This window comes from Mustela putorius, unplaced genomic scaffold (assembly GCF_011764305.1).
Source record: "Mustela putorius furo isolate JIRA1106 unplaced genomic scaffold, ASM1176430v1.1 tig00537248_pilon_pilon_pilon, whole genome shotgun sequence".
In the NCBI taxonomy this organism is placed as follows: domain Eukaryota; kingdom Metazoa; phylum Chordata; class Mammalia; order Carnivora; family Mustelidae; genus Mustela; species Mustela putorius.
The window spans coordinates 688,589-716,484 of record NW_025422387.1 but is presented as its reverse complement, the minus strand read 5'-3'; the positions used below and the strand labels follow the sequence as shown (position 1 = coordinate 716,484).

Sequence of the window (27,896 nt, the reverse complement as noted above, 5' to 3'; positions counted from 1 at the left end):
GGCCCCGTTTCTATAAGACTGAGTTGTTAAGACAAATGTCCTCAAGCGTCTCCTGCAAGGACTTCGTTCGACTTGGAAGCGCCCATGAAGTCTGTGGCCCGTTTCGACAGCAGTGAGTCACTTCCGGGTTAGGACAGCACTCTGTTCCTCTTCCACGTGCTCTCATTTCCAGGGGACGGGGCTGTCCTGTACCACTTCGGGAGCGCTCCGAGTGTCCGTGCCGCGTTACCAAGCATCTGGAAGCCACCGGAGCCTGGTGGAGTTTCGAAACTCTGTGACATCTCACACAGCGGGTAATGCGTCCCCACCCGCCACCAAGAGGCATCTCAATCCCCCCCCGTCAGATGGGGGACGCGCCAGCAGGGACCCCCCACCTCTCCCCCGGTCCCAGAGAAACAGCAGGACATAGGGACTGCGCCATACAGGCTTCACAGGTGCCCCTGAAACCAGACCAAGGTTGTGCTCCCACAAGCTCAAGTGGGGAAGCTCCATCCTCTTAAGACCTGCTCTTTGGATCTGCCTGTGATACTGGGGGGAGATGAAGAGCCCCGTCCTGCCGTCCTCCAACAGAGAAGGCAGGCGGAGCTCTCCTTGCAGAGCACGAGGCCGACGCAAGCTGCAGACTCCGCGAGCCTTCAGGGCGGGCCCACCGTGCCCGACGACCTCCCGCGACTGGATAGTGGTATTCAACGTCTTCGTGCCCCAGGGTGAATGCGATCACCCACAAACCCAAGTTCAGCTGGAAAACGACAGGGCTGTGGCTGTGACCTGCCCGTCCTCCAGCGAACTTGGGAGACTTTCCTGGACGGTGCCTGCAGAGATGTGGGGACACCCCCGGGACGGTGCCCTGCGTCCCGCCTCCCTGTGCCAGGGCGTGAACACTGCAAGGTGCACGAGGCGGACACAGCCCGGCCCCTTCATTCGACCTTTTTTCCCTTTCCCCATGACTTCCTTCAACAGAGAGGATGTATTTTTGACAGCACCGGTGAGCAGTTTTCAGTCTGTCCTGAAGACATAAATTACACCTCTAGGAGAATCTGTGTTTGGGAGATCGGTGCTTCTGAACCCCAACGCACACCGTCAGCCCCACTGAGAGAACTCCAGCCGTCACGGGATCTCCCTGTAGCTTTCCATTTTCTGTATTACAGACAAACAACAGTGCAGGGGTTTTTGTGTTCATTTTCTTTCTCCATTAATAAAACTGTCTTAATACAGAGCAGGCGCAAGAATCACTATCTGGGAAAAAATCAAAGAGCTGTGACAGAGCAAGCGATTTCACTAACTCCGTCACCTGCTGAGTCCGGAAACTGCACCTCCCACGTGGCGGTGTACAAACCCCCATGAACAGTCAATGGGCCTCATATCTGTGGGGCTTTTGTAATAACATTACACCAAAAATACAGCAACAAACAGAGAACAGTTTATTTCACAACATTAGCAACCCCACATCCAGTACCAGAACAATCCAGGAGCCGGTGACATCACACAGCTCAAGTCCACAGGTAACGTGTAACACTGCCAATGGTCTCGAATGACAGACTCTGCTCCCAGTCACATGTCCCTAACGGTCCTCCAGGACTGGTCTTCAGCCTCAGTGGTGTCCAGAAGGAAGTGATCCAGAAGCACAGACTAGGCGAAGTTTCAAATACCCTGTACACTGCTTTGTAGCTTGAGATAGGACACACAGTCTTAAATATTTCCTGATGCGAGTTCTTTCTTAAGAAAAAAATTCGACATCAATGGCTGAAAGAGAAGTAGTTTCTGAAGCAGCAGACACAACAGGTTCACCACCGGCCCGCACTGACGAGCCGGGCAACGCGTGACCTTCGCACAGCATCTTTGCAACATTGGACTTTTACCTCTTAAAAAGCCCTCCCATTCCTCCGGACAAGCAGACGTGCATTAATCAAAAAGGACAACAAAGTGAGCTCATTCGGTCTACAGGGAGGAAACACATCAGGACGCCGACGGACACACACGCAGTCTCCCGAGGCCCCGTTGGCTCGGCGGAGAGCTTCCGTCCCTGCGGCTCCCGGCGGTCCAGATGAGGAGCCTGCGTCTGCTCCGGGAGGGGACCACGGAAAGGCACTTACCCAGCTCATCTGGGAGAAGAGGAGACGCAATCCAGGGACCACGCACGTGGTTAGGAAGTCGGAGAAGCTTCTCCTGCTCAGCACGTGGCCGCCTTCAGTCCGGGCCATGGCCTCGGGACGTCAGGTCCTCCTGCTGGCAGGCGCCCCGTTGGCTCGCGAGCGCTGCCGGTCGTACCGCACAGAAACGATCAGGAAAAGCAGAAGGGTGGCTCCCTGAATCGCGGCCAGAAGAAAGAAGTAATAGTTCAGATGGCAGCCGTTAATATTGCCTGCGGAGAAAGAGGGAGAAAGAAGTTCGTCAGCTGCACTTAGGGACTATTCAAGAGTTCTGCTATTGGGGCGCCTGGGGTGGCTCAGTGGGTTAAAGCCTCTGCCTTCGGCTCAGGTCATTGACCCCAGGGTTCTGGGATCGAGTCCCGCATCGGGCTCTCTGCTCAGCGGGGAGCCTGCTTCCCCCTCTCTCTCTCTGTCTGCCTCTCTGCCTGCTTGTGATCTCTCTCTGTCAAATAAATAAATCAAATCTTAAAAAAAAAAACCAGAGTTCGGCTATTAAGTTTGGTTCCTAGTAAGGTCGCGGTCATCTTTCATTGCGGTTATTTAAAAAAGAAGGAGGGGGGGGGAATTTTATCTCTATTATCTAAAATACATAAGCACTTTGCTTCTTCAACTGCTGCAAATGCTGCTCTGAAGCCAGCTTTGTCTCTACCACAGGCTCAGGACCGGGGTCTCTGGCGTGAGCGCCCCCGTCCCCCGCAAAAGTCTCCCCACTGGTCGACGGGAGGATGAGGCCACAGCGCCTGGCCAAGGAAGCCCAGCAACAAGACCTATTTCAGACCATGGCTCCCGAGAATCCACCCGGCGGGCTGGAGGGAACCGTCCGACGTGAACGAACGGAGTGTCCACTGGCCAAAATACAAACAACGTTGAGAAAGTCTTTTTTTCCTTAAATTCTTCCAGTACAGAAGGTTTGGGGAAAGGGAACAATCAACCCCACTATGGCCCTGTGCCGCCCCCGAAGCGATACCGGATGGGGTGGGGTTTCCCCCCAGTCTTTCTCCGCGGTGCTCTTCCCCGGGGGCTGCGGGCTGACCCAGTGCGCACAGCTGTCCTGAGGACCCACCCGCAGGCCGATTATAAAGTGACGCTCTCCACAGCTCGGGTCTAGAACCGGGACACCCATCAACGCCACACGCCACACCGCGGGCCCGCCCGGACGCCGCATCTGCCTAGGAGTTGTGGGTGTCCTGCGCTGAGCAGCAGCTCCTGGACAGCAAGCGCCCTCCCACGCGCGGGTGCCCTGCACAAGCCAGGGCGACGGCTGACAGGCACTATACATACAGAATCTTTTAACACAAGATTTTTAAAATTTTCCCCAAAAAGGTTCAGGTTTTAGCATCCTCAAGGTGGCGCGGGTGCATCCTCCGTCCCAACAGCTAACGTAGCTGACGTTCAGCTTCGCCCCAAGCACTGAGCACGGCCTTTCGCACGCGCTGCCCCGTTCTGTTCCCAACACACCCCACCCAGGCCGAAGAGGTTCCAGACACACATGCTGAAGCTCAGCCAATGCAGCTCAAAGCCAAGTGGCCTGCCATGTCTGGGCTAGGTGGCCCCCCCCAGCCCCCATGAAATGGGGGCAACAGCAGTGTGCAGAGCGCGTGCACACAGGGCACCCCGCACAGGACCCGGGACGCACGAAGGCGACACCATCGCCCGCCTGGGACCATCCCCACGGTCCTCACGGGTCCAGGACCGTCAAGTCTGTAGCAGGAGTCTTTCTGCTGGAGTTTCCAGCCACCACGGACCACACCGCTCCGTGTGGAGAAGTGTGTGTGCAAAACACAATGTTTGCACCGAAACATTCAGAGCCGCTCACAGCACGTCACCCTGGGCTCCCTAAAAAGCCTGAACCCATCGCCACGGCCCACAGGTGTCCTAGCATGTCTGCCATCCGTCCAACCCGCTGAAAAGGCAGCACATTTCTCAACAGATAAGCAAAGACGTACTCGCTCGGCGGCATCTCCAGAGCCACCCTCGCTCATACACGTCAGAAGCAGCTCTCTGATTCACTTATCAGAACTGGGTGCTCCTGTTCGTCCGACGCTGGGTTGTGAAGGTGGGCTGTTCTGGAACCTTCCCTGTGTCTGAACACACACTCACTGACTCAGTGCCCCACGGCGCTTGTACTCGTGCACACAAAGAATGACAGAGCACACATCCGAACCAGCGCTCGGGCAGGCTGCGGAAGGTGAGGGCTGCCCCCGTGCGTCGCCGGAAAGGATCTGGTAGCACCTGCATTCCTACCGTCTACACGGTAGTCAGGACAGTGACTGAGTCCCTGCTGCGTGCCGGGCTCTGTCCCAGGTACCGGGAGGCCCACCCAGCCCTCCCGGAGACCGGACTTTGCTGTCGCCACTTGCTGTCTTAACTCCACGGTGCCGCGCAGGCTTGCTGGCAGGACCCCGATGATGTCATTCCACGCGCTAAAACTGAAACAGGAGCCCCCCAAAGTAAGGAGTCACTTCAAACTTCCGAGGCACAGGCGCCCAGGGGGCTCAGTTGGCTGAGAGTCTGCCTGTGGCTCAGGTCACCATCCCAGGATCGAGCCCCACTGGGGGCTCCTTGCTCAGCGGGGACCCTGCGTCTCGCCCGGGCACGCACTCACTCTCCCTCTCAAGTGAGGATGTAAATAAATATTACAACTTGCGAAGCTCAAAGCTGGCATGCCAAAGAACGACAGTCTTCCTGATTAGGGTCGGCCTGTGTGGGGTCAGGAAGGGCGTTCAGAGCCCCGTCTGCCGCCCACTGTCACCCTGTACTTCTTGGGCCTCCTCGCAAACCGAAGGACAATCACCCCCGAAGACGGTGAACTCTGGGAGGTCGGACTGAACCAGACAGGCTCCTGGGCCCCGGAGAAATGAGCTCACAGGTCACCCGAGACATACGAGCGAGAAGGTCGCCAGCTGCTTCACTCACGACAGCCTCACACCCGCAACATCACCGACAGCCAGCGAGAGCAGAACAGCGCAGCGAGTCGTGACTGACTTGCCGCCCGGCTTCTCCAAAAACCCTTAAAAAAAAAAGACTGGTGAGCTTCACAGCCCGAGTCATCCCGGATCTACGGGACGGCGACGGGATGGCGAGCACCAGCCAACCGGGAGAACAGGCAGGGAGGGAGCAGAGGAGCAAGGGCCGGGCTCCACCTCCGCCCCGCGGTCCTGTAACTACACCGGGAGCCACTCCCGTGCGTCGACCGGGAGAGGCTCCGCGAGCTCAAGGCCGCTGCTTCAGCACCAGCCTGAACACAAGTGCAGAACGGAGGGGCCGGGGCAGCAGGGAGCCGGGAGACGCACAGACGGCGCCCGGGATGACATCCGCCACTCCCTCCACTGCCAGATTCTACCGGCGCGTGCACGCTGGGGATTACCTGGTCCCATTCTCGCCCCAAGTCCCCAGGTGGGGGGCGCTGGGAGGGAGCTGCCTGGCTCACTGCGCGTTCCCCACCTCCACATCTCTCCTTGCCAACCGGGCTGCAGGGGCCTTGGAGGCTGTGGCCACAGCTCGCTGCAACGCTCCTTACTGGCGTGAGAATAAGGATAGCCCTAGACATGGTGAGGGGCTGTCCTAAGACACACCGCTCTGAAAATGACACGGGCACACGGGATCCAGCTCCAAGCCGGGCACCAGGACTGGAGAGGAGCCTCACAGTAGGGGGCTGGAAGCTACTGTCGGAAATAAAGAGCAAGTGATGGTAAAGTTGGAGATAATCAGTGACAAGGGGATGAAATCACTGGAAAGCAATCAATCGAGGTCATCAAAACAATCAATCCTTCAAGATATGCTGAAAAGTAAGACAAAGAAACAGAAGAATCAACAGGGTTTTGCTCTCTGCGTCAAGGATTTGTCTGCAGAAGGTCCATCCCTGCACAGAAAACAGATCACGGGACACCACGAACCTGTGAGAATTCCCAGAAGCCGCCGTGCGCCTGCTGCGCGCGCTCCACTGCTGCTCCCCCTCCCAGGGGCCCGGGGATCAACAGCAAAGCCCTACCCCGGCCCCTGAGCCAGCCCTGGGGAAGCTCCCACAGCCAGAACGCAGCGAGGCCGGGGCTCCCGGGGCCACAGGAGCGGCTGTGGTTTCTGGAAGTCATCCTGGGACTCCACAGGCCGGAACTCCCCCCTCACGACGGGAATGTTAGCTTAGTCAGGGAAGGGTCTTTGGAATTGTGCATTTTCCCGGGGCAGGACCCCAGGCTCTCATCAGAGTTCCAAGGGGGTTTAGGACCCAAAAGTAGCTAAGGGCCCTGGACCCAAGGAAATGCTGCAGACTGAACAGGAACAAGTAAGAAGGCGGTTTTCACAGACCAAACAGAAGAGATAAACCTTCAACTCCTGCACCCAGTTAAAAGCTACCATAAATCTGGGAACACCAAAACTCTCTGTTAAGTGATTCTGCTCAGCGCCCACCATGCCCCCTACTGGCCTCAGCGGTAAAACCCCTTCCTGTCAGTCAGGAGTCACAGCTGTGACTCCAGAAAGGAACTTACTATCTATCCGTGTCTGTAACAGCAGAAAATGTAGAAGTGCTGTCAAGAAAGAGAAACCACACACACACACACACACACACACACACACACACACACACACACCCCCCCCCCCCAAGGTGAATGAAGACAACTTGGGGACACGGACCAGACTGATCCGCGGAATTCCGAGGAAGCAGCAGCAGCCCCGCCGACCCAGAGAGAGGCTCATCTGTGCGCAGCAAACGCACAAGGATGCAGGGGACCAGGCGGCGCGGGGTCTCAGACAGCTCCCACGCAGCCGAGCTCCACTACCGCGACCCCATGCAGCCCGAGCCCACGTCCTCCACTAACACGACCGCCCGCCGTAGCCCGAGCACGGGTACGGCCAGTAGCCGTGTTCAAACAGCGGCGCGGCCCGTACCGAAGTCTGTGTGGTTGCTCATCCAGCCGATGGCTCTGATGGACACCAGCTCCAACAGTCCGGAGCCCACGAACGAGCCGACGCCGGAGAAGAAGAAGAACAAGCCCATGATGGCGCTCTGCATGGACTTGGGGGCGGCCGAGTAGGCGAACTCGAGACCTGCAGAAAGAGGAGGTTGTTTCCGTGAGAGTGGGGCTGACAGGGCCTGCCTGAACATGGCAGGGTTAGCACGGGGCCCCACGTGGGGACGCGGGTGAGCAGGGCAGCTCCCTTCCCTGCTCTGAAGACTATTTAACACAAGGTCAAGAGATCAGGGGCCCTTTCCATTCACCATGAGTCCTGCAAGTCAGTCACCGAGCAAAAGGTCAAGTCCTTGCTCTCCCACGTCACGGTGACCTCCGACGTGCTGGCTCGGGCACTGATCTCTATGGCCAAAAAAGCAAATTTCTCTGTTCTCAGCTAAGGAGGTATGAACAACATATACAGACTACAATGCGGATTCTGTGGAAGACTTCTATCTTAAAGGCAACAAATCTTAAGATAATCTCAATGAGACATCTATAAACTCAGATTTTTATAACAAGCACACGTGGAGATCTACAGCGTATCCCAAACGCAGGACCACTCTGTTCGTCCTCCGGAGTCATGAGCACACGCGGCCGGAGTCCGCTGACGGTGCGGCGGGAACCACAAGCCCCCACAACCGATCCGGGCTCTGGTCATCATTAACTCGGTCCCTCCCTTCCAGCAGCATGGAGCTGGTCTGCACCGCACAGCACAAGGCTCGTGGGCGGAGGGAAGACTGTGCGAACAGGTTTGCCTCCTTCATCAAGCAGACACACCCAGAGCTCTGGCAGTGGCTAGTGCCTGGGCCGCCACGGCAGAACCACAGAGCCGTGGTTAGGAAGTGTCCAACCTGGGAGGAACCACCCACGGCCTCCTCCTCCCTCTCTCTCTGTGGCACCTCCATGGTAGTGGATGAGCCACGGAAATGTCTCTGGGAGCCCCGTTTCTACACCCGAAACAAGAGCCTCAGCCACAGTACCACGTACTTACCGACTCACATCCAACACCACCGCTGCTGCCGTGAAACACGGGTCCCTGTTCGCTGTGCGTTCTACCAGAGCACACAGGGAGACACCCGCCCCGTCCCCTCCGCACCAGGCCGGCCCCAGACCTGCGCGGGAGAAGGCCCACCTGCTATGCTGGCGAATATCTCACTGACGCCAATCAGCACGTACTGTGGCACCTGCCACCATATCGGCAGGTCGGCGGCATAATACACGACTTTTCCGATGGTCTGATTGATGGTTTTCTCTTTGACAAGGTCCAGCCTTTTGCTCTCCAAAATTCCTGGAATTCATAAGGAGGTTAATAGAACACTTACTCATTAACGTTTGCAATTAAACTAAAACACTACAGGCTTGCTGCAAGATGCTTACGGACTACTCGAGAAAGTGGAAGGGTGTGGCCCAGCACCCCAGCGCTCCCGGAAACCCCCGACCTAAAGGACCGCGCACTGGCGACTTCCTAAACAGTTACTCCAACACTGATCCCACCAGACCCCTTCCGGAGGGTCTTCACACCGCCTCACACCACGGATGCTGCCCGCACGGGGCTCGCCCCAGCTTCGGGACGCCCCCGATCGCCTTCTGTTACCCGCCTGCCGTGAGGAGCGTAATTGCGCACCCACTCGTCGGGGGCACTGAGTTCAGAGACGTCTTTCTCGCCACGCTGGGGGCCTGAGGCTGGCCCGCTGACTTCCGGGCATTAGCCTACAGCCCCGGCCCCCGCGGGAGGCCCGTCTCCCCACCGAACCCCGGCGAACAGCCTGCACCCTCAGCAGCCCTCGATCTCGCTCCGTTACTGGTCATTTCTCGAGGGCAATGAGGGCAACCAAACCGCACAGGGACACAAGCCAGCGCCCGAGCAGCCCCTCCTTGTGCAGGAAGGCACAGGCCGCTCAGCCTGCAGCGGAGAGGCAACAGCCGTAGCGGCGAGTTCTGAGGTCAGAGAAGTCGCCGGTCTTGGTCCTAAAGAGCTCTGTGAATGGAATAATGGGCTGGAGTATTTAATAAATATTTGTGCACGCGCATATGTATTTAAAAGCGTGAGAATGAGGAAGGTCAGCTGTCTGAGAGAAACCCGAGAATGAGAAGGTCCAGGCTACCAGTAACAGGAGGGGGAAGACGAATTCTGGAATCGGCCCCCAAGCTACAGGTCACGGGGAATGTCCAACCAGGAGAGCACTTGTCAAAGGAGCACGTAAGGACAGGCCTCTGGCTCACCTCCGTCAGAAAGTCCTGCGTCCCCTCCCTGGAGGCGCGTGGAGGGGACCCCGAGCCCCCCGCCTCCGCACCCCGGCTGCTAGCAGGAAGTGCGGGAGCAGACCCGGCGGAGCCGTCTGCTCCTGGCTGCTCTGGACGCGGCCTCTGAGGCACGGCAGGCCCGTGGCTCTCTCTGCCAGGACTCTTGGTAGTGGCATGAAGGGTCTTGTCCACAAGGGACAGCTGTCCTCTGGGCATGGAACAAAGTGTGAGCGGCTTCCTCTGGGTCGGCAGAGTTTCCCCTCACACTGCAAGGTCACCACACCAGCCACCAGCTGGAAGGTTCGGGGCAATCCTAGCACAGTTCCGTCTGCAGGAAGGACTCTCTCAGCCCGTCCTGAGGGCTGCAAACTGAAGCTGGAGAGAACACTCTCCTCCACACGGAGGGCAGGACCGGTGAGGACGCGTGTGCCTGCGTCCAAGGGCTGAGGCTGCCAACAGGGACGAGACCTGCTCCGCGGTCTTACCCGCGGCACGCACGCTGTGCACATCAGGGGAGAGGCTGGAACAGGCGGTGCTGGCCAGGGGGACACGGAGGACGAGGCCGGGGGGAGAGCCTGTGAAGGCGGAGGGCTCTCCTGCGGCGGGTCGGGAAGGATCCGGAGGTGTGCTGCGCGTGGCTGACCACGCACACGACCGCGGCACGGAGCGCTGTCCGCGGAAGCTGCTCATGGAGGAAGGGGAGCCGCCAGCACCGAGGTCCCGCGCAGGACGTCGGGAGGTCCCCGCAGGGAACTAACGAGGCAGCACCCACACGAGCGTGACGTTAGGGGCCGTAATGGCCGACACAGCACACTCCTCAGTGACCCACGGCTCTGCAGACGTCAGAGGAAAGCAAACCCGCGGGTGTGGGTAGGACCAGGGTGAAGGTGTACCAGCACGGCGGGGGGCGGGGAAGGGAAGGACCGGCCAAGAGACGGCCGGCAGTCACCAGCAACAGACAAGGTGACGCCACATGACACGAGCAGAGAGAAAGATTCAAGAGAAGCCCATGGGACATCACAGATGCGCTCCATTGCACACGCGCCCTCTGCACCGATGCGCGGCCCTCTGCCCACAGCATCACAGACATGAAGGCATCCATTCTCCCGGAACGGAGACACGGATACACCACGCTCTGGAAAGGGGAGCAGCACGAAAATCTGGTTGCAGGCGCGGGCTCGGGACCGCTTCTCCCCCAGGGGCACAGTTAACCCCAGAGAAGACAGAAACACAGTGACACCGTCACTACGAGGCTTCGCTTGGTGCAAGGGTTGCCATCCAGAGGCCCAAAGGCAAACCCTGGCCACCGTGGCCACGACCCACAGCTCAACTCAGAGAACGGGGGAACACAAAGGTGTGTGCTTGTGGGGTCGCACTGGGAGACCCACACAGTGTTTGAGATTGGGTGTGGCGGGCCCCGGGGCCCATCCAGCAGACGATGCGCAGACGGCCACACGCTCCTGGGCCGTGCGCTCACCCGCAGGGCTCCGGCGCCCCTCGCAAGCCGCACAGGTCGGGGCTCCTGCTAGAACGCGTCTGATGAAACAGCCCGTGGAGCTCCAACAGAGGATCTATCCTGTTCAGCATCCTACGAACATTTCTAGAAAGTGCCACCAGGCCAGAAAGGAGGGTCTGCAGCCCAAAGGTGGGAGTTGTAAAGCCGTGACCTCTCCCAACTCCACAGTAAGACGAGACACCAGCGACCCACGGATCAGCCTCAGTACGAGGAAAACCGTTCCCCGAATCACGCAGGGTCACGAAGTGAAACGCAGGTTCAGTCGCCTTAGAAGACGACAAAATTACAACAAATCCAAGCACACAAGACCTGCCCAAGTGTCAGCGACAGGCACACTCATGCCATCCCACAGGTTTCACTATTAATTGGGGAAGAAACAGCGAAAGTAAACGAAGCCTGGAGTAACTCACGGGAGAGAAAATCACAAAACAAACCCAAGGTAACAGAAATCCCGTCTTGTTTTCTGTTGTTAGAAAACACACAGAAAGTCAAATTGATAAATTCAAGACGTACTTCGACGGAAAAATCATCACATACACACAGTTCTGGCAAGCCTGCTTAAAAAAAAAAAAAAAAAAAAAACATAAATACACGAAACTGGAAAAGAGGAAGGAAACACATTTATTGAAAAGACGATTTTTATCTCCAGTCCAATAATTTTTCTAAAACTCAATAAAATGAATGGTTTACTCAGGACATTAAAAAAAACAAAAAACAAGTGATTCAAGAGAAAACACAATCTGCGCAGAATTGAGGAAACGGTGAAAACTTCATCCCTTTTCTCCTGAGAGAGGAACAGGCTCCTGGGATGTTCAAGGCAAAGACCTGAACCCCCCTGGGCGCACAGAAATCCCCCAGTGTGACACTCTCCCGCCCGCAGAAACCGGGTCTACCAACTCCCTTCCTGAAGCCATACGACCCCGACGCCAGACCGCAGGCCGCTGTCAGCTAGCAGCGGAGGAACACAGACCACCCAGGCCGCCCGCTGGACAGACTCATTTGTTTCAGAAATGCAGGAAGGGGCATCAAGGATTTTTTTTTTTAAAGATTTTATTTATTTATTTGACAGACAGAGATCACAAGCAGGCAGAGAGGCAGACAGAGAGAGAGGAAGGGAAGCAGGCTCCCTGCTGAGCAGAGAGCGCGACTCGGGGCTCCATCCCAGGACCCTGGGACCAGGACATGAGCCGAAGGCAGAGGCTTAACCTAGTAAGCCACCCAGGAGGCCGGAGCATCAAGAATTTAATAAAACTAAACCATCAATATCCGGGGACGGGGTGGGGGGGGCATGCAATCCTCTTGGAAACCAAAATAGACCCAGTAACCTTGAAATAAAGGTTAGAAATTTAGCATCACTGTGAATATGCATCTCAAACTCCAGTTCTAAGCTTCTGGGAGCTGCCCTGGAGGCGCCCGTCAGAGCCCAGGGGGCAGTGGGCTCTCCACAACCCCCAGCTCTCCCACCAACACGGCCCACCAGAGACGCAGGGAGGGAGAGTCACCTGGCGGCAGGAAGGGAACCCGTGCTGTCTGAAGAAAACAAGTGACCATTCGAAAAGAATTCATTTGAACTCAGAATTTTTTTAAAAAAATTCCTTATGGGAGCGAGCAAAAATACACCAAGGGGTTAGGAATAAACCTAGTACAAAATGCACAGCACCTAAAATGAAGACATGCGTAAAACTGTAAAATACCACAAGTAAAGTTCAAGAAAACAGGAAAATACTAGAAAGAATATTCCTCCAATGAAAGGTTTGACTGCATGTCACCATGAACAAGAAAACCCTGGCACAAAATGCCAAAGGGCCTAACTGCACACAGAATCTGGGGACCGATAACAGGGGGAATCGTCATCACCGTAACACACCTCCAAACAAAGACGTTCTGTGTTTAAATCCTTCAGGGAAGAGATTCGCAGGGAAAGGAACGAGCACCGACAAGAGAGCCGGCAGCGGAACTCGTGCCCGTGGCCTGAACACTTTCCACCGGGGAGACAGAAAGCCAAGGTGACAGAAAACCAAGGCAGACATGCAGACGGGCGGGGGCGTGTGCACAAACGTCCGGCGTGCGGACAGACTGGAGTGAGCCACCACCCGCACCGAGAGGACCGGTCCAAGAACGGATGGTATATTTAACACGGCGCGTTTAGCTGTTAAACACCGTGATTTAAATGTGTAACTGACATAGAAAAACAGAATCAGGAACAGTTAAGTCATAAGCTGTGAATAATCGGTTTCATTTCTCTTGCTGTAACAGCGAATGTCCTTGGAAGACATCACGCGGTCACCCTGGAAGGGGGGGTTATGGATGCTCTGGGGGCTCCCCAGTTCTTCTCCATGCATCTGTCATGACCATGGCTCGACTATGTCATACTAATTTTTGAAAACGTGCTGTGGACCCGCGCTTAGCTAATGCCAGATATGAGCCAGGGAAAGGCTCTCAGCAGGCTCTACCCCAACTTCAGGATGCTCTTGGGCCCTGAAGGCCGCGCACAGTCCCGCTACGCCCGTGCTGACCAGCACCCACACCACCCCCAAAGGTATGGAGGGGCCGGCAGGTGGATGGGTGGGCCCCATGGTTGGGATGACGGCGGAGTCACAGGCTTCCTGGAAGGGAACTCTGTCAGCTCATCCGAAGCCTTAAAGGGATGCCCTGCTTACACTTGCAGAAACCCTCCGCAGGAATGCCCAGTCATGCTCCCAGGCACCCCAAGCCCCAACCACAGAGGACTGCAGAGGAACGGCTGATGGGGAAGGACAGTCATGCTTCAGGGTTGGTCTTCGAAGGGGGCAAAGGAAATACAACATATCTACCACGTATCATATCCATAATCTTCCCAGCGCCCGCAGAGCGGTAACCACGGATTTCCGAAGGTGGTGGAACAACCAGTGAGTGAGTGTGTGTGTGCACACGTGTGCGATGGCTCCTCTGTATCTACAATCTTCCCTCCTTACACGTAACACACACGGCTTTTACTTTGCTCCTCGGGTTTTTCTGACACTTACTTTCTCAATCAGGCTTGCACAACGGGGTCCCGTTCTTGCAAAAACACAGAGGGGGTGTGGGTAGACCCACAAAACCAGGCAGGTTCGCACCGCCCTAATGCTAAGCGCCTCTAGGGCAATCACAGCTGGTTTTTATTTTCTTCTTTATGCTTCCGAGTTCGCCTTCCCTCCAGTGAGCATCTGCTGCTCCAGTAACCCAGGACTGTACGCACACGGTGCTTTCGGGGACACACGGTTCTTTAAGGGGAAAGGAAACCTAACTAGCGAGCGCACTCCCTTTCCCCTTATGCATGCTTGAGAAACCCAAGGGACCTGCCTGATTCTCGCAGGAGACGTGACAGAATGAACCATTCCCAGCAGGCGCGGTTCTAAATGGAAGATACTGATTGATTATGGGGGAGGGTAAGTTCAAAGGCAAAAGTTTCTTTTCTATTCAAATGTTGGTTTGCTCAGTTTCAATCTCTACTCAAAGCCCACTAATGTTCCAGTTAAATGCTCGCTGGAGCTGGAAGTAAAGCTTTGTGAAGCTCCTGCCACTGTTAAGTTAATAAACTGTGCCTAAATCAAGTACCAGAGACTTAAAATCCCTGAACCAGTGACTCTGGGGCTCCTTCCCACTGTTTAAGAACACAAGTATAATAACACAAGTATAGCGGGTGGCTCCTATTCCTAAGGGAGACTCTCCAACTCCGAAGCCTCAGGGCCATGTGACCACACCAGCTCCCCCAAGCCCCCGCCCCGAGGCACAGGCGACCCCGCAGAGCACGGCCCATCCTGCCCAGCGCTGGGCGAGAAGTGCCGAGCGCTCTGCTGGCACTGGTGAGCCCTGGCTGCCCTGCCCACGGGGCATTCTCCGCGGTCACTCAGCGGTCAGCTGCCTCCTACATAAACACGTGCAGAGACCACAGGAATGCCCTCCGCAGTTCTCAGGGCGGCTCCCAGAAGCTACCCGGCCAGCAATCAAATCGAAAGACAAGATGGTATTAAAGGCGCCCAAACCTAGAATCTCCCAGGAAATGCCTGAAAACCGAGGATACCTCCCCTCCCAGAGGGAGAGAACTAGGACCCCCTTCCTTGGCATGTGACAAGCATGGCTGTGGTGCAGAGAGGGCCCCACCAGCATAGGGACAGAAGGGAGCTCCAGGGTCAAAGCTGAGCCTGCGGCAGCTGCTCAAGAGAGGCAGGACGAACAGACAGCATCCCCGGGCAGCAGTTACTCCAGACAGCCCTGACGATCTCTGGACCTGCTGAATGAGACCCGCAGTCACAGCCCCACTGCAATTCAGTTTTATTTGCTCTTATTTCCCCTGCGCCACAGGACTGAAGGAGAAACAGAACCACGAACAGAGCACACAGGAAACACTTCATCCAGACACAAGCTCGCTTTAATTATCTATTTGATCAAGAGAAAACGTAATTGTCTTCTAAAATGTCCTGGTCCCTGGAATATAGATTTCTTAAGCCTAGAGACTCATTTCTTTATATCTATTAAGTACTATATCAATACGTTCACTCTGGGGACGGCGCACGGAGGCTGCTGGGAAACACTGCTGCAGAATATTAAATCCTGTCTCAGCGGTGCTTAACATTAAATTCCTCATAACAGTGGGTGATACATGGTTGGTTCGGGAGGATCAGCTTTTCTGTTCTTGTTATGTAACTAAGCTGTCTTATGGTCCAATGATTTTCAAGTATTAATGAAGGAAGAACTCCAGAGCGAGCTGAGAATGTCGACGAAGATATTCTAACAACCTAACAGTCCGGAATGTAAGAACCATGAAAACATAGTGAGGCCCCCAAAGGAAAACTCGCCTCATCGGCCCTGGGGAGCTTCAGGCACTGGCTCGAATGCCCTCCTCTGGGGGTGTGTGCTAGTCGTGAACCTGGACTTGAGGAAATCTTTCTCCTCACGAAACACACACGCGATTGTTCAGGGACAGACCAAAGTCAACTGCGGACCTAAGTTAAGAACGCCAAGAGTGAACCCATGACTTTGAGACCGATATAAAAATTCATCCACTCAGCGATCGACCATCGCCCACAATCTCCATCAGAAGGGAGAGAGCAAGCCTCCTCTGATCCAAGCCAGAAGTCACTTTCCAGAGCACTTTACTGCTTTCGGCTCTAGAAGAAAAACAGCGGAACCGTAGGGAGAAAATCTTAACCTTCACATCATGGAAACCAGAAAGCGAACAACACCCGTTCACAACACCCCAACTCCGTCCTCTTAGGGTGTGCCTACACAGAGTGACCAAGGGCCCGTCACGGGGCCCCGAGTCACCCACAACGGCTAAGGCCAGTTTCGAGCTCCGGAAATGAGACCAAAACGCCTCCCCACCTGCAGCGAAGGCAGAACACATCACAAAGAACATTCCAACGGCGATCCTTTTTAGGGATGACGGGAGCAAGCCATTTCTTCTCAAAATGGGATCAACCAGTTTATCCTTTAAGGGAATTAACAGGAGGATGAGAACTGCGTCGAACATGGTCAGCCAGGCCGCCGGGAACTGGAATCGAAATGCACGAGACAAGGTTAGTTCCTGGGAGCAATGAGTTGCTCACCTCACAACTAATGTCTACCTGAGAAAATCTTTATTCTAGCGAAGTCCATTCCCACGAAGTATAACCTCCTAAGGGAAAAGTCTCAGTTTCAAGATACTGGAACTGAAAAAGATTTTCACTTCTAAGTGCATTTGTGGTTTGTTCTGTGTGTTTACGGAGAAAAAAGTCAGGTAGGAAGATTAGTGTTTGGTTGGCACCTGTCAACCATCTAGGAAACAACAAGGCCCCCAGGAGAACAGTCTCTAAAGTAAGCACAAGTCCCACTCCAACGACGAAGCCGCCCTCGGAGCAGCTGCGGAGCCCTGAGAAGGACCAACGACCGGCCGCAGGCACCGCCTCTCACAGAAGCTCCGGGGAGCGTTTTCACATCATTGCAGCAGTTCTCACCGTATGAGGAGTGGCTGTGATACTGGAAATCGCCGGGATCTTCAAATGGAGACTCTGCAGAACGTACGTTGTCTGCATCTGCGTGTGAAAGGTGGTGCCGTTAGGTGCGGGAGCTCTCCAGCGGGCCACCCACCCCAGGCCGCCCCGCGAGGACACACGTGGGGCTCAGGTCTGAGAATAGAGCGATTCTTTGGTCATCGCACAAGTCCCCTGGAGAGCAACTTTAGAACAGGAGTCACAGAGACTAAACCCAAAGGCGGGGCCTGGAAAAACAGCAGCACACCCGCTCTTAGCGTCTCTCATGAAAAGGGTTTCAGGACGCCTATGTCAGCAGGAGTGAGTTCCACGACTGGAAACAGGATTCCAAGATCCCAGAGACTCTGCAGAAGAGGGCACAGCGCCCCTGCACTTTGGTGGCGCCCAAAGCGAAGGCGGGGACAGAAAGCTATGGCTACGTGACAGTCGCGACTCACTTGGAAATACACTGTCCAGTAGGGGATCAAAGCCAAGAACACGGGGATGATCTTCACAAGGGCCTTCACGTCCTCCACCGTGTCCTCCGTAAACGGCCCTCCGCGAGACCTCTTACATGAATCAAACAGACTGTGTTTAGAAGAGTGCTGAAGGACTCCAAGGCCTTCACTTTGGGAGATAAAATGAAGGAGTTAGTTTTCTTCCAGCCCGAGACATCAGGTGCGCGGCGACAATTCAAGCAGGAGGCAGGGAACCGGCTTGCTGCACTGCTCTACTTTCCGGCCTTCCTGCTCACTAGCCGTGCGGACCCCACACAGCGGCCAGCACTGCACATGTGCCGACAGGGCTGGCAGAGCGCCTCGCCGCGAAAGGCACCTGCGGCTCCTGCCACATTAGCGGTCTCTTCCCCAGCTCCCGTCACCCGCACTGAACAAGGCTGGCCACTATGCCAGCGACATCGCCAGACGAGCGTTTGAGGGGAAATAAAACCGGGCTGGACTGTCAGGAATTTGAAGCAGGTGGCTTTAAAACTTCACAACCACAACACCCGTGTTGCTACTAAAGCTGGTGATGGAAAGTGCAGCCACGGAAGGGCCCAGGAGGAAGGGCTCTGTTCTGGGAGGCAGAGCTGCGGTGCTGATGGGACCGTGACGATGTCACAGGCAGCCAGGTCCACTGCGTGCTTTGCTCATTACCCTGGACCACGGCCCTGGGAGGAGGCATGGGGACAGTGTTCTGGCCCCACTGCCCCAAGGAGGAAGCCAGTCAGAGAGGGCAAGAAGGTGCCCAAGGTGACAAAGCTGGAGGAAGGGTCTGGGACTTGAGCCAGAGAGCCTTGGCCGCAAAGCCCGACACCCAGGTACCAGGGACGCCACCCTGCCCTTCGCTGCTGGCCACAGGCCTCACGCTCACGCTCAGGTGTGTCGGGTCAGAACGCAGGCCTTTCAGTCACAGCTCGTGCGTGAGCAGTGGCACTCGCTTACTCTAAGACAGTCTCACTACTTATAAAATGACCAGGTCCCAGTGGGTAGCTCCAAAACGCTCTAACGGTGAGGCATGCTCCCAGACTCTTAAGGATAAAACAGAAAAAGCTGTTGTATTTGCCAAATATTCTCTAAAGCCAGAAATACCAGGACATGAATAATTACCTTCAAGAATTCTTCCCTTCTTCTGTTCTGGGACTCAGATACAAATGGCAGTGCATGCTTTCTAGTTTATAAACTCCTACCCAATTTACAACTATTTTAAATCATTTTTGTTTCATAAAACATTGATATTTTTTCATCTGAATGGAGGGAAGAACCAAAAAACTGAAAACTGTAACTTAGTATTTTAGCCGAATTTTGGACAGTACAGCTAACTTCAATTTAACAAACATTTACTGAGCACATACTCCATGCCCAGGTCCGTTCTACCTGGTGCTAGAGATACACAAATTAATTTAGAAAGATACTACTCCTAATCATACGTAGTTTCTCTAGCAGGGAAAATAACAGGAAAACTTCACTCAGAGAGAAACTCTAAACTCTAAAGATACTGTCATACTTTATTTGAAGATATTCAGAGATTCTCCAATGGCGGGGCGGGGGCAAAAGCAAAAGTAAAGTTCTCACCTACCTATTTCAGATACTATCAGTGATTCACTACACCCTATGTGTGTCTCTCCAAAAACATGTCAGAGTCCAGCAGGAAACCCATGTTTACACAGAGAACCACCCAGAAACGCTACTGGTCACGTTACTCGTCTTGTATCGTTAAGACATCCTGAAAAGTGCCAAGTTGATGCGCACCTGATGCCTTCCCTAACTCACACACGGTGTCGGTGTACTATTTTGCAACACATGAGGGTTCACTGTGGAACCACAGACACAAACGACACGAAACGCAGACAGGACCCAGAAGTGCCCCCACTCCCCAGTCTGTGTGCACACACGGCTGCTCTCTCTCACAAAGAGGGGCTGTGAATTTTCAGACTCTCAACTCAACGAGGTATGTATCTCAGGAAAGCTTTACAACTCGTCCCGCTCAGTTCGATGAACTGAACAGACACACGTGGACTTCTCACGTAAAGTCAGCTGGAGGCACAGATCAGCCTGGGCCCAATGAAGGAAACGCTGGGCAATGCTGCACTTCCTAGATTTCTGGAGCCGACCGTTTGCAAGAGCATCCTGACGGAGCCCTGGACATCAGCAGGCGCTCACCATGTGCCACGCGCCACAGCTGACAGCTGTGCACACATCAGCTGCTCAGGCCTCGCAATGAGCCCCTGTCCACTGTACAAAACGGGAATGCAGGCTTGGCAAGGTCACTCACCTGCCCAAGGTCACAGAGCTCGGACTCTGTGCGCGAGGAGAGCGTAATTTGAGAATTCTCTGGACCGCCAACTCTCTCAAGACAGTCCGTTGTATCTTAACTGCACCAGCTGTCCAAAACCAAACCTAATGGGAAATCAGACTTCCGAGTGGCAGTAAGTCCCAGTCTCTTTCATCAGGCCACTTGTGCATTCAGAACCCCAAACCGTGCACAAAGCAGGACCGTCCTCCTGTGGAAACGTTTGCCAGGGACTACCCACACCGACACCCTGAAACTGCAGAGCCACTCACGTTGCTCCTGAGAAATCAACCCGCAGGATAAGCACCTGGATGTGAACCCGCTTCTGCCTAAAGTCAGGTTCTGGCACTGCAGCAGGAAGGCAGCACGGTCTGAATCTTTGCCCCTTCTCCAGTGTGATGCCACCATCGCTAGTGCTGAACGAGGAGTCCGAAGGCCACACCGAGCCCTTCCGATTCCTGGACCAGCTGGGAGACCTGCGGGAACCATAGCAGCCCGGAGCCAAGGGGCAGGGCCACGAGAGCGCTTCTGGAACAGCTTCAAACGTCCCGCATGGAAGCCAGTATCAGACATTCATGGGACTCCAAGGGCACACGTAAGATACAAGCAGACCAGCCACGAGGAGGCAGGTATGGGAGTCGGCCTGCAGGAGCTTCTGGCAATCAGAGCCACCCAGCCAGGGGTGTACTGCCCTGAGGGGTCAGCGACTGGCTCTGGGACAGACCACCCCCCAGGAAGACCTACTGTGATCACAATGTTCCAAGGGAGTCCCTCACAAAGGGTCCCTGGGACTCTTCTGGGGTGAGGGAAATATTCTGTCCTGACCATATTGCGGTTCCATGGCTAAAGGTCCTAATTCCAGAACTGTACAGCTAAGACGACGCACTGTACTACCCGTAGATTATGCTTCAATAAACACCAGGACTGCTGAGGTCTCTTCGTGGGCTAAGGCCCAGACTTGCCCTTATTAATGTGCATCTACGGTGACCTACCATCCTTCCCAGTTTGCAGGGACTTCCCCAGGACATGGGGCTTTCAGCGCTAAAACCCTCAGGACCATGGGGCTTTTGGCGTGAAAACGGGGGAAGTCCCACACAAGGGGATGATGTAGTTCCCCTAACTGCATCTCAAAATACTATTATGTCCTTCTATCACAGAGCAGTTGCAGTGACCATGGGACGATGGGGTCCAGGCTGATCAACACAGCTGTTGACTCACAAGTGAGAAACAACAGCTTAGAGCACAGAAGGGCACCTACAAAGTAAGCAAGTGCTTTATCGTTCATTCAAATGAACTCCAAACTTCTAGAATAGAAGACAAACGTACACAGTACGTATAGTACCTCTCCTATGCTCTCTGCCAATTTCTACCTCCATCACCTTTTTTATTTTTGAAAGATTTTATTTATTTAAGAGATAGAGACACACACACACACATACAGACACACAGACATACCATGAGCAGGGGGAGGGGAGTCAGAGGCAGAAGCAGGCTCCCCAGTGTGCAAGGAGCCCAATGCAGGACTCGATCCCAGGACTCTAGGATCATGCCCTGAGCTGAAGGCAGAAGCTTAACCCACTGAGCCACCCAGGCGCCCCTACCTCCCTCATCCTTCTACAAACAAGAGGTCCATCTAAATCAGCAGTGAGAGCAAGTTCAATGTGGAAGTTATACACAAAGTATGAGCTCTGGAGTCCAGCTGCGGGAAGACAGTAATGCCACAGCACATGCTCGAGCTGACGTGAGACATTAAACCACTAGGCGGGAGCCCCGCCCTGCACATCAGCCTGCGTCACACCGAAGCGAGCACTTTATTCACAGCAATGGGGACGTCGTGGTGGGCTGAGCCTACGATCACAACTCGGCACTCACCCACTGGGACTCTGCTCTCCGATTCGCTTCTGGGGCCGGCACGAATATGCCAGGATCTTGAACATATAGGTGAAGGCACTGCCGTCGGGAGGCTTGGTGATGAAGACGCTCTGGCCGCAGAGGAAGACCAGGAAGGCGATGCCGACGCAGACCGCGGGGATGAGATAGCCGGTCACAAAACCCACATTCTGCTGGATGTAGGCGATGCCTCCCAGCGAGATGATTGCCCCCAGATTGATGCTCCAATAAAACCAATTAAAAAACCTTCTTGTGGCTTCTGGACCTCGGTCTTTAACCTAAGGCAACAGAAGGAAACAGACTTTGAAATGTGGTAACCTTCGAGGATGAAAAACCTGTATAGCGAGGTGACGACGGTCACGGTCATCATGGCGACCTGCAGCAAACGCAGCACAGTCAGCTTACACATACGCTCGGGATCCCTGACAAAGGAGCACCTGATAACTTCAATCACTACACCGTCTGCGTGGTGTTTTTCTTAAGTGAGCTCACATCCAAGAAATCCAAGAGAGCTTCTCAAAGCAACATCTGGGGACTGCGTGCTCTGGAAACACCAGAACCACCAGAACGCCGCCTCAAAGTGCCGGGATTCACAAGGCTCTCAGGCCAGACTTGCCGAGTCACCATCTCTGGGGTTGGGGGCCAGGAATAGGCCTTTTAAACATTTTCCAGGCACTTCTACTCACAGTCAAGTTTCAGAACCACTGCTGTGTAGCTCACGCCTTGATCAATCTGGGGCCCGGAGGAAATCCCACACTGAAACCAACACTGCACAGACCAGGAAGGCTATGGAGGGAATCAGGAGACGTGCTGGTTAAGGACAGAAATCCCTGGAGGGTTTGACAACCGTTCATCTCCAGAACTTCAGCAGAAGCACCAGGTAACATTCCCCACGTGGGGGGCACGCATCCCACACGCCTTCCCTTCGCACCGTAACGTCCACGTTTCCAAGGACACCACTCTACTCTAGGCAGTGATCTCACACACTTTCTCAACAAGCTTATTACCTAAAGGTCAATGCTGGGTTGCATACAAAGACAGTCCTAGGCTTGCTGTCCTAGCACCCTCTATTGTCTCCTCCTTACAAGTTACTAAGAGGTGGGACGCCTGGGTGGCTCAGTGGGTTAAGCTGCTGCCTTCGGCTCAGGCCATGATCCCAGCATCCTGGGATCGAGTCCCACATCGGGCTCCTCGCTTGGCAGGGAGCCTGCTTCTCCCTCTGCCTCTGTCTGCCATTCTCTCTGCCTGTGCTCGCTCTCTCTCCCTCTCTCTCTGACAAATAAATAAATAAAATATTAAAAAAAAAACAAGTTACTAAGAGGCTGATTTCTGTCCAGGTCACAGATCTGACAAGTTCCACAGAACAATCTCCATCAGCAGAGCACAAAGGTTTTCAGTGGGGGCCCAGACAACCAAGTGCCAGATACAAAAAAGCACCCTGTCAGCAGACCTGTAACTTGGTATAACATCGTAATCGCTATTTTCCCGAAATCAAAGTTGCTGGTATAAAACACCCAAAATTGTGTGCTCCTCAAAAGATAAAAAAAAATGTTATTCCGAAATAATTTAGTACGGCTACTGTGTTGGCAAGAGACATGCTTGAGCTGATGACTTTCTAACCAGCATCCCAAACTGAAAATCTGAATTTCAAATAAACCACCCATTCTCGGGAGGAACTTCAACTTGTGCCCTACCTATGTCAGATCTGGGCGGAGGTCCTAGACCCAATGCTGGCATGAGGACAGAATTAATGAGTCGTCCTGGGAATTTCTCTTATTTCTAAGACGGCTCTTCATGGGGACACAAAAGATATAAACTGGACGCAAATACTCACGCTACCCAAAGACAGACCAGAGGGAAGAAAAAACCATAAGCTGAGAAATCGTTTCAGAGAAAATGTAACTAAAGATATAAGAACCTGTAATGAGGGGGGAGGGGCGGACTCCGCAAACCTCAAAAGGAGGAGGGCGGGTAAACAGAACATCTGCAATTACTGCAGACAGCACACGTTATTAGCTTGGGCACATCAGCCCTGTTGTCACCAACGGCGACACTGCGCATGTCGTCCTGCGGGAACTTGGCAGTCAACTGCTCGGAACGTCCAGGTCGAATTCTCCAATATTACTTGAGAAACTGAAGCCTCTTCCTAAGGCCATAAGTAACAACACACTAGTGATTTTTTTTTTCCTGGAAATGGGAAGCCAGCTCCTACAAACTACACATCACATGCTTCTGTGCCCAGAGCTGGCGAGCCCGTCGCCGGTCACATTACATCAGCACCAGCGTGGGGGGCCTCCCGCCCTCCCCGGCGAGGGCAAACAGCCTCTCATGTGACTGGTCAACAGAGGCCACTGCACTCAGCTCAGAAAAGCACAGCTGGTCAACAGAGGCCACTGCAGTCAGCTCAGAAAAGCGCAGCTCAAAGACCAGAGACCAGCACAGTAAGGCAGGCAGTCGGCTGGCTTGGCAAGACTCCTTCAAAGGCGCAAGGCTGTTACTTTTTTTCCATTAGAAAAAAAAAAATGTATCATTCGCTCCCTACATCTGTGTAGTAAGCTTTTCTTCTTTCAGTTCTGTTTGAAAGGACACTGTGATCTCTGCCGCAGGTGGGGCACTGGGGGGAATGAAGGGGCTGGCAGGACCAGCGTCCTCGTGGATCACCTCGGCATGGTCAGCAGCCCACCTGCAGCCCGGCCAGCAGACACCCCCAGGGCTGCACAGCCTGACCGCGCCGTCTCTCACTCAGAACAATCCCCACAGGCCCTGCTTCAGAGATAAGGGGTGCGGGGAGTGAGGGAGCAGGGAAAGGGCTTGAGAAACACAATCAGACTTCCTCAAAACGAGAAGAGCCAGGAGAGGAGCAGCTAAGTCATCCTGAGGACCAGCGCAGCCGTCCAGCCCAGCGGGCTTCCTGCCCAGACCCGGGTCTCGGAGCCACACCCCCCTCCACCAAGCCAGCACCCCTGGCCGCGGAGCTAGCACCCTGGCGGAAGGGTCCCAACGTTTCCCTCCTAAATGCTTTGTCGCGCAGACCACATGTGAAACAATTTACCATTTTGAGGTACAACTGTCTCTGTGGGTTTCAGCCTCCCCACACTTGAGGAACCACAAGCACCATCCAATTCCACATTTCATCACACCACCAAGAAACACAGTTCCTTCAGGGGCACTTCCCATTCCTTCTCCACCGGCCCCCGCTGCCACGCCTCTTCCAGTCTTTATGGATTTGCCCATTTCCAGGCCCTTTCGTACAACAGGAATGGAAGGACGCGTCATCACTCACGTCCGATCCCTTGGCATGGCCTCTCCAGCCTTCATTCCCACGGTAGCACGTACGGACGCCCACGGCTGGGGCATGCGCCAGTGCGCCCAGGGACCCCATCTATTTTATCCGTGCATCACTTCAGGGGATGATCTCAACTTTGCACTCAATGTTTTAATCTCAGGCCAAAACTGACGGGGACCGTGAAACATATGCTTTTATAGACCTGCACCTAGATCCTTGGTTCTCTTTTTCTGTAGCTATAAATGAAATACTCATCAGGCTGAATGATTTAAAAGTTGCAACACCCCATGGAAAGCTAAAAATAAAGCCAAGGAGGACACGTGGTGGAGTGAGCCCTGGGTGTCACAAGCAACTCGTGAATCGTTGAACGCTACGACGAGAACTTATGAAGTCCTCCGTGTTGGCCAAGGAGTATAATGAAAACAAACAAACAAAAATTTTTTAAATAAATATTTGAAGAGATTAGTCCAGTTACCTCATAGAAGCGGGTTTTTTTGTTTTGTTTTTAATGTCCAAGTGTTATTACACGTGAAAAAAGTTCCTGTTCCGTCAGGCATTCTCGATAACCTCTACGAGAACACCGTTCCTATACAAAACGTTAACTGCTGGTCCATTACTGACTGGAGAGAACAGGTGTTCAAGCCGGACTGCCTGGGTCCCAACCCAGCTCCCACTTCCCTGCTGTGGTTCTGGGCGGGTGGAACCTTCTCCCCGGGTGCTTCCGGTGAAGGAGACAAGTGCAGTCCGCAAGCTGTCCTGAGGCGTAGCTAAGGCAGTATAACAAGGACCCTGAGGGGCACATTCATGTGGCTCGTGGCCCACGTGACCGGTTTTAAAGGTGCTTCACTGTGCTGCTAAGGCTGTGCCCTCACTGACGGCAGCAGGCCAAAGCCACCAGCCTGGGCCCAGACACCCAAGTCCGTCCCAGCTGCCCTGTGTTCCACAATGGCCATCTCGAAGCCACGGTTAAAGCAGAGATCGAGAAATCAGACTGGGACGACCACGCTGGCCTGAACACGCCCTACAACAAAAGAAGTCATCTTTTGTACCTCCATCTTCTTACTGGAAAAGTAGGTATGAGATTCCCATGAGGTCCGATGAGTTCACCTGGGTAAAGCACATTTCCTGGTGCAGAGAAGGAAGAATCTGGAACATGAGGCAGCTGTCACTCCCAGCATCACTAGAATGTGCCACCTCGTTTCAAGGGGAAGCCTGACACAGGTCCTTTACCTGAAGCTCACATTCAAGGACAGGCTTCTGCACCCTGGCTCAGTCCTGTACTAGCTGTGCGACCTGCGGCAAATGCTTTCTCCTCTCGAGCCTTGGTTTCCTCATCTGTGAAGTGGGCACAACACGAGCGGCGGTATCATGAGGACTAATACGGTACGGCGCACAGGGCCTGGTGCCCAGCAGCCGTCGGCACAATCACACGGTTATTCAGCCCAAAAACCCAGGGACCGTCTTCCCTAGTGCTGCCGACTCTACGACACGACTTGTCCTAAATGCACCCTTCTGAATCCGCGTCCACCGAGTCCACCCTAGTCCAGGTCCCTCTAACTGGGCCAGTGCAGTGGACTCCTACCTGGTACGCCGGTGGTCATCACTTCCCTTGCCATTTCAGCACGCCACAAACTTTTTCTGTGACGAAGCAGGGCGTGAGCACGTTAGGTTCTGAGAGACACCCGGTCTTTGTCACAACTCCCCGTTCTGCTGCGGCCCCGTGAAAGCGGGCCCCCCAGGCCAGTGTGCGAAAAGCACCAGGCAGGACTCTTCCAATCAAGCTTCATCTATGGCCACCGAAATCTGAATTTTGTAAAACTTTCCCTTGCTACAAAAGCCTCTTTTTGCTTTTTTTCGTACCACTCAGGAACCGAAGAACCTCCGGCATTCTCAGTCGATGGGCCCCTCCGAAAACGGGAAGTGGACCAGATTTGGTTGTCAGGCCGCAGCCGCCAGGCACACACCTGCGCTGGAAGCCCCGCTTTTAGAAACGAGCACCAGATCATGGTACTCCGGCCCCCCCGCCGAACCCACAAAGGCTTCCTACTCTATTCCAAGTACGCCTCAAAGTCTCTTAAAGGCTGCCCAGGGCCTGGCCCCAGGGCTCTCCCCACTTCTGTTGTAGCTTCTCCCAAAGGTATTTGCTGCAGAACGTTGGGGAACGTGAAGCGCGCACCGTCCGTGCTGACCTGATGCGCTTATGGACCGCGGCAGGGCTGTCGCCCAAGCGGCTTCTGCCACGAGGGCATCGCTCCCGTCCCGGCCCCAGGGCCTTTGCACCTGCGGCCGGCGTGTCCCGACCGCCCTTCGGACCGCCGCCCCGTCGCCCTCGTTCCCGGAGGGCCCCGCCCGTGCACCGGAGGGCCCGTCCCTCCCCGGCGCCCCGCGCGCGGCCGGGCGCGCTCACCTGGTCGGCGCCGAAGGGCGTGACGTTGGCCTTGACGGCGCCCACGCCCAGGCCGACCAGGGCCAGCGCGGCCAGCGCGGCGGGCGCGCAGTAGCGGGCGGGCGCGTCGGGGCAGGGCGGCGCCGAGCCGTTGCGGAGGCGCGTGGGGCGCGGGGCCCCGCAGAGCGCGGCGCGCGTGGCGGGCGCGGCCAGCAGCGGCAGGGCCAGCACGCCGAGCAGGTAGAGCGCCAGGCTGAGCAGGATGGCGCGCGCGCGGCCCAGCAGCGCGTCGGCCAGCCAGCCCCCGAACGGCGACACCAGGTAGGCCAGGCCGAGGAAGAGCAGCAGCGCCTGGCTGGCCTGCGCGCCCTCCCAGCCGAACGGCGCGCCGTTCAGGAACAGCACCAGGTTGGCCGTGACGCCGTAGAAGGCGGCGCGCTCCAGCAGCTCCGTCAGCAGCACCGCCGCGCACGCCGCGCGCCGGCCCGCGAACGCCTCCCGCCGCGCGCCCAGCAGCGGGGCCCGCTCGCCCGCCTCGGCCTCCATGCGCCCGCCGCCGCCGCTCCGGCCGCCGCTCCGGCCGCCCCTCTCGCGAGACCCGCCCGGCCACGCCCCGGCCCGCCCCCCTTCCCCGCGGCGTCCCGATTGGCCGCCGCCGCTCTCGCGAGACCCGTCCGGCCACGCCTCGGCCCGCCCCCCCGTCTCGGTGCCTT

At 55.2% G+C, this 27,896-nt stretch overlaps 1 protein-coding gene across 2 annotated transcripts; it reads right to left on the bottom strand.

Annotated features, from left to right (window-relative positions):
- Positions 1 to 1,398: 1,398 nt before the first annotated feature.
- On the bottom strand, positions 1,399 to 27,757 carry SLC15A4 (solute carrier family 15 member 4). 2 transcript variants are annotated; one of them, XM_004778217.3, is made up of 8 exons: positions 27,205 to 27,757; positions 21,494 to 21,789; positions 17,290 to 17,458; positions 16,817 to 16,894; positions 16,206 to 16,374; positions 8,235 to 8,390; positions 7,038 to 7,196; positions 1,399 to 2,362 (listed from the first exon to the last, which is right to left on the bottom strand). In XM_004778217.3, exons 1-8 carry the CDS (start codon positions 27,727 to 27,729, stop codon positions 2,214 to 2,216), a joined length of 1,701 nt encoding a protein of 566 aa, XP_004778274.3. In that variant the 5' UTR covers positions 27,730 to 27,757; the 3' UTR covers positions 1,399 to 2,213. The 2 variants fall into 2 exon arrangements, with proteins under 2 accessions (XP_004778274.3, XP_044929442.1); XM_045073507.1 differs by having other exon boundaries at positions 17,290 to 17,398.
- Between the last annotated feature and the right edge of the window lie 139 nt (positions 27,758 to 27,896).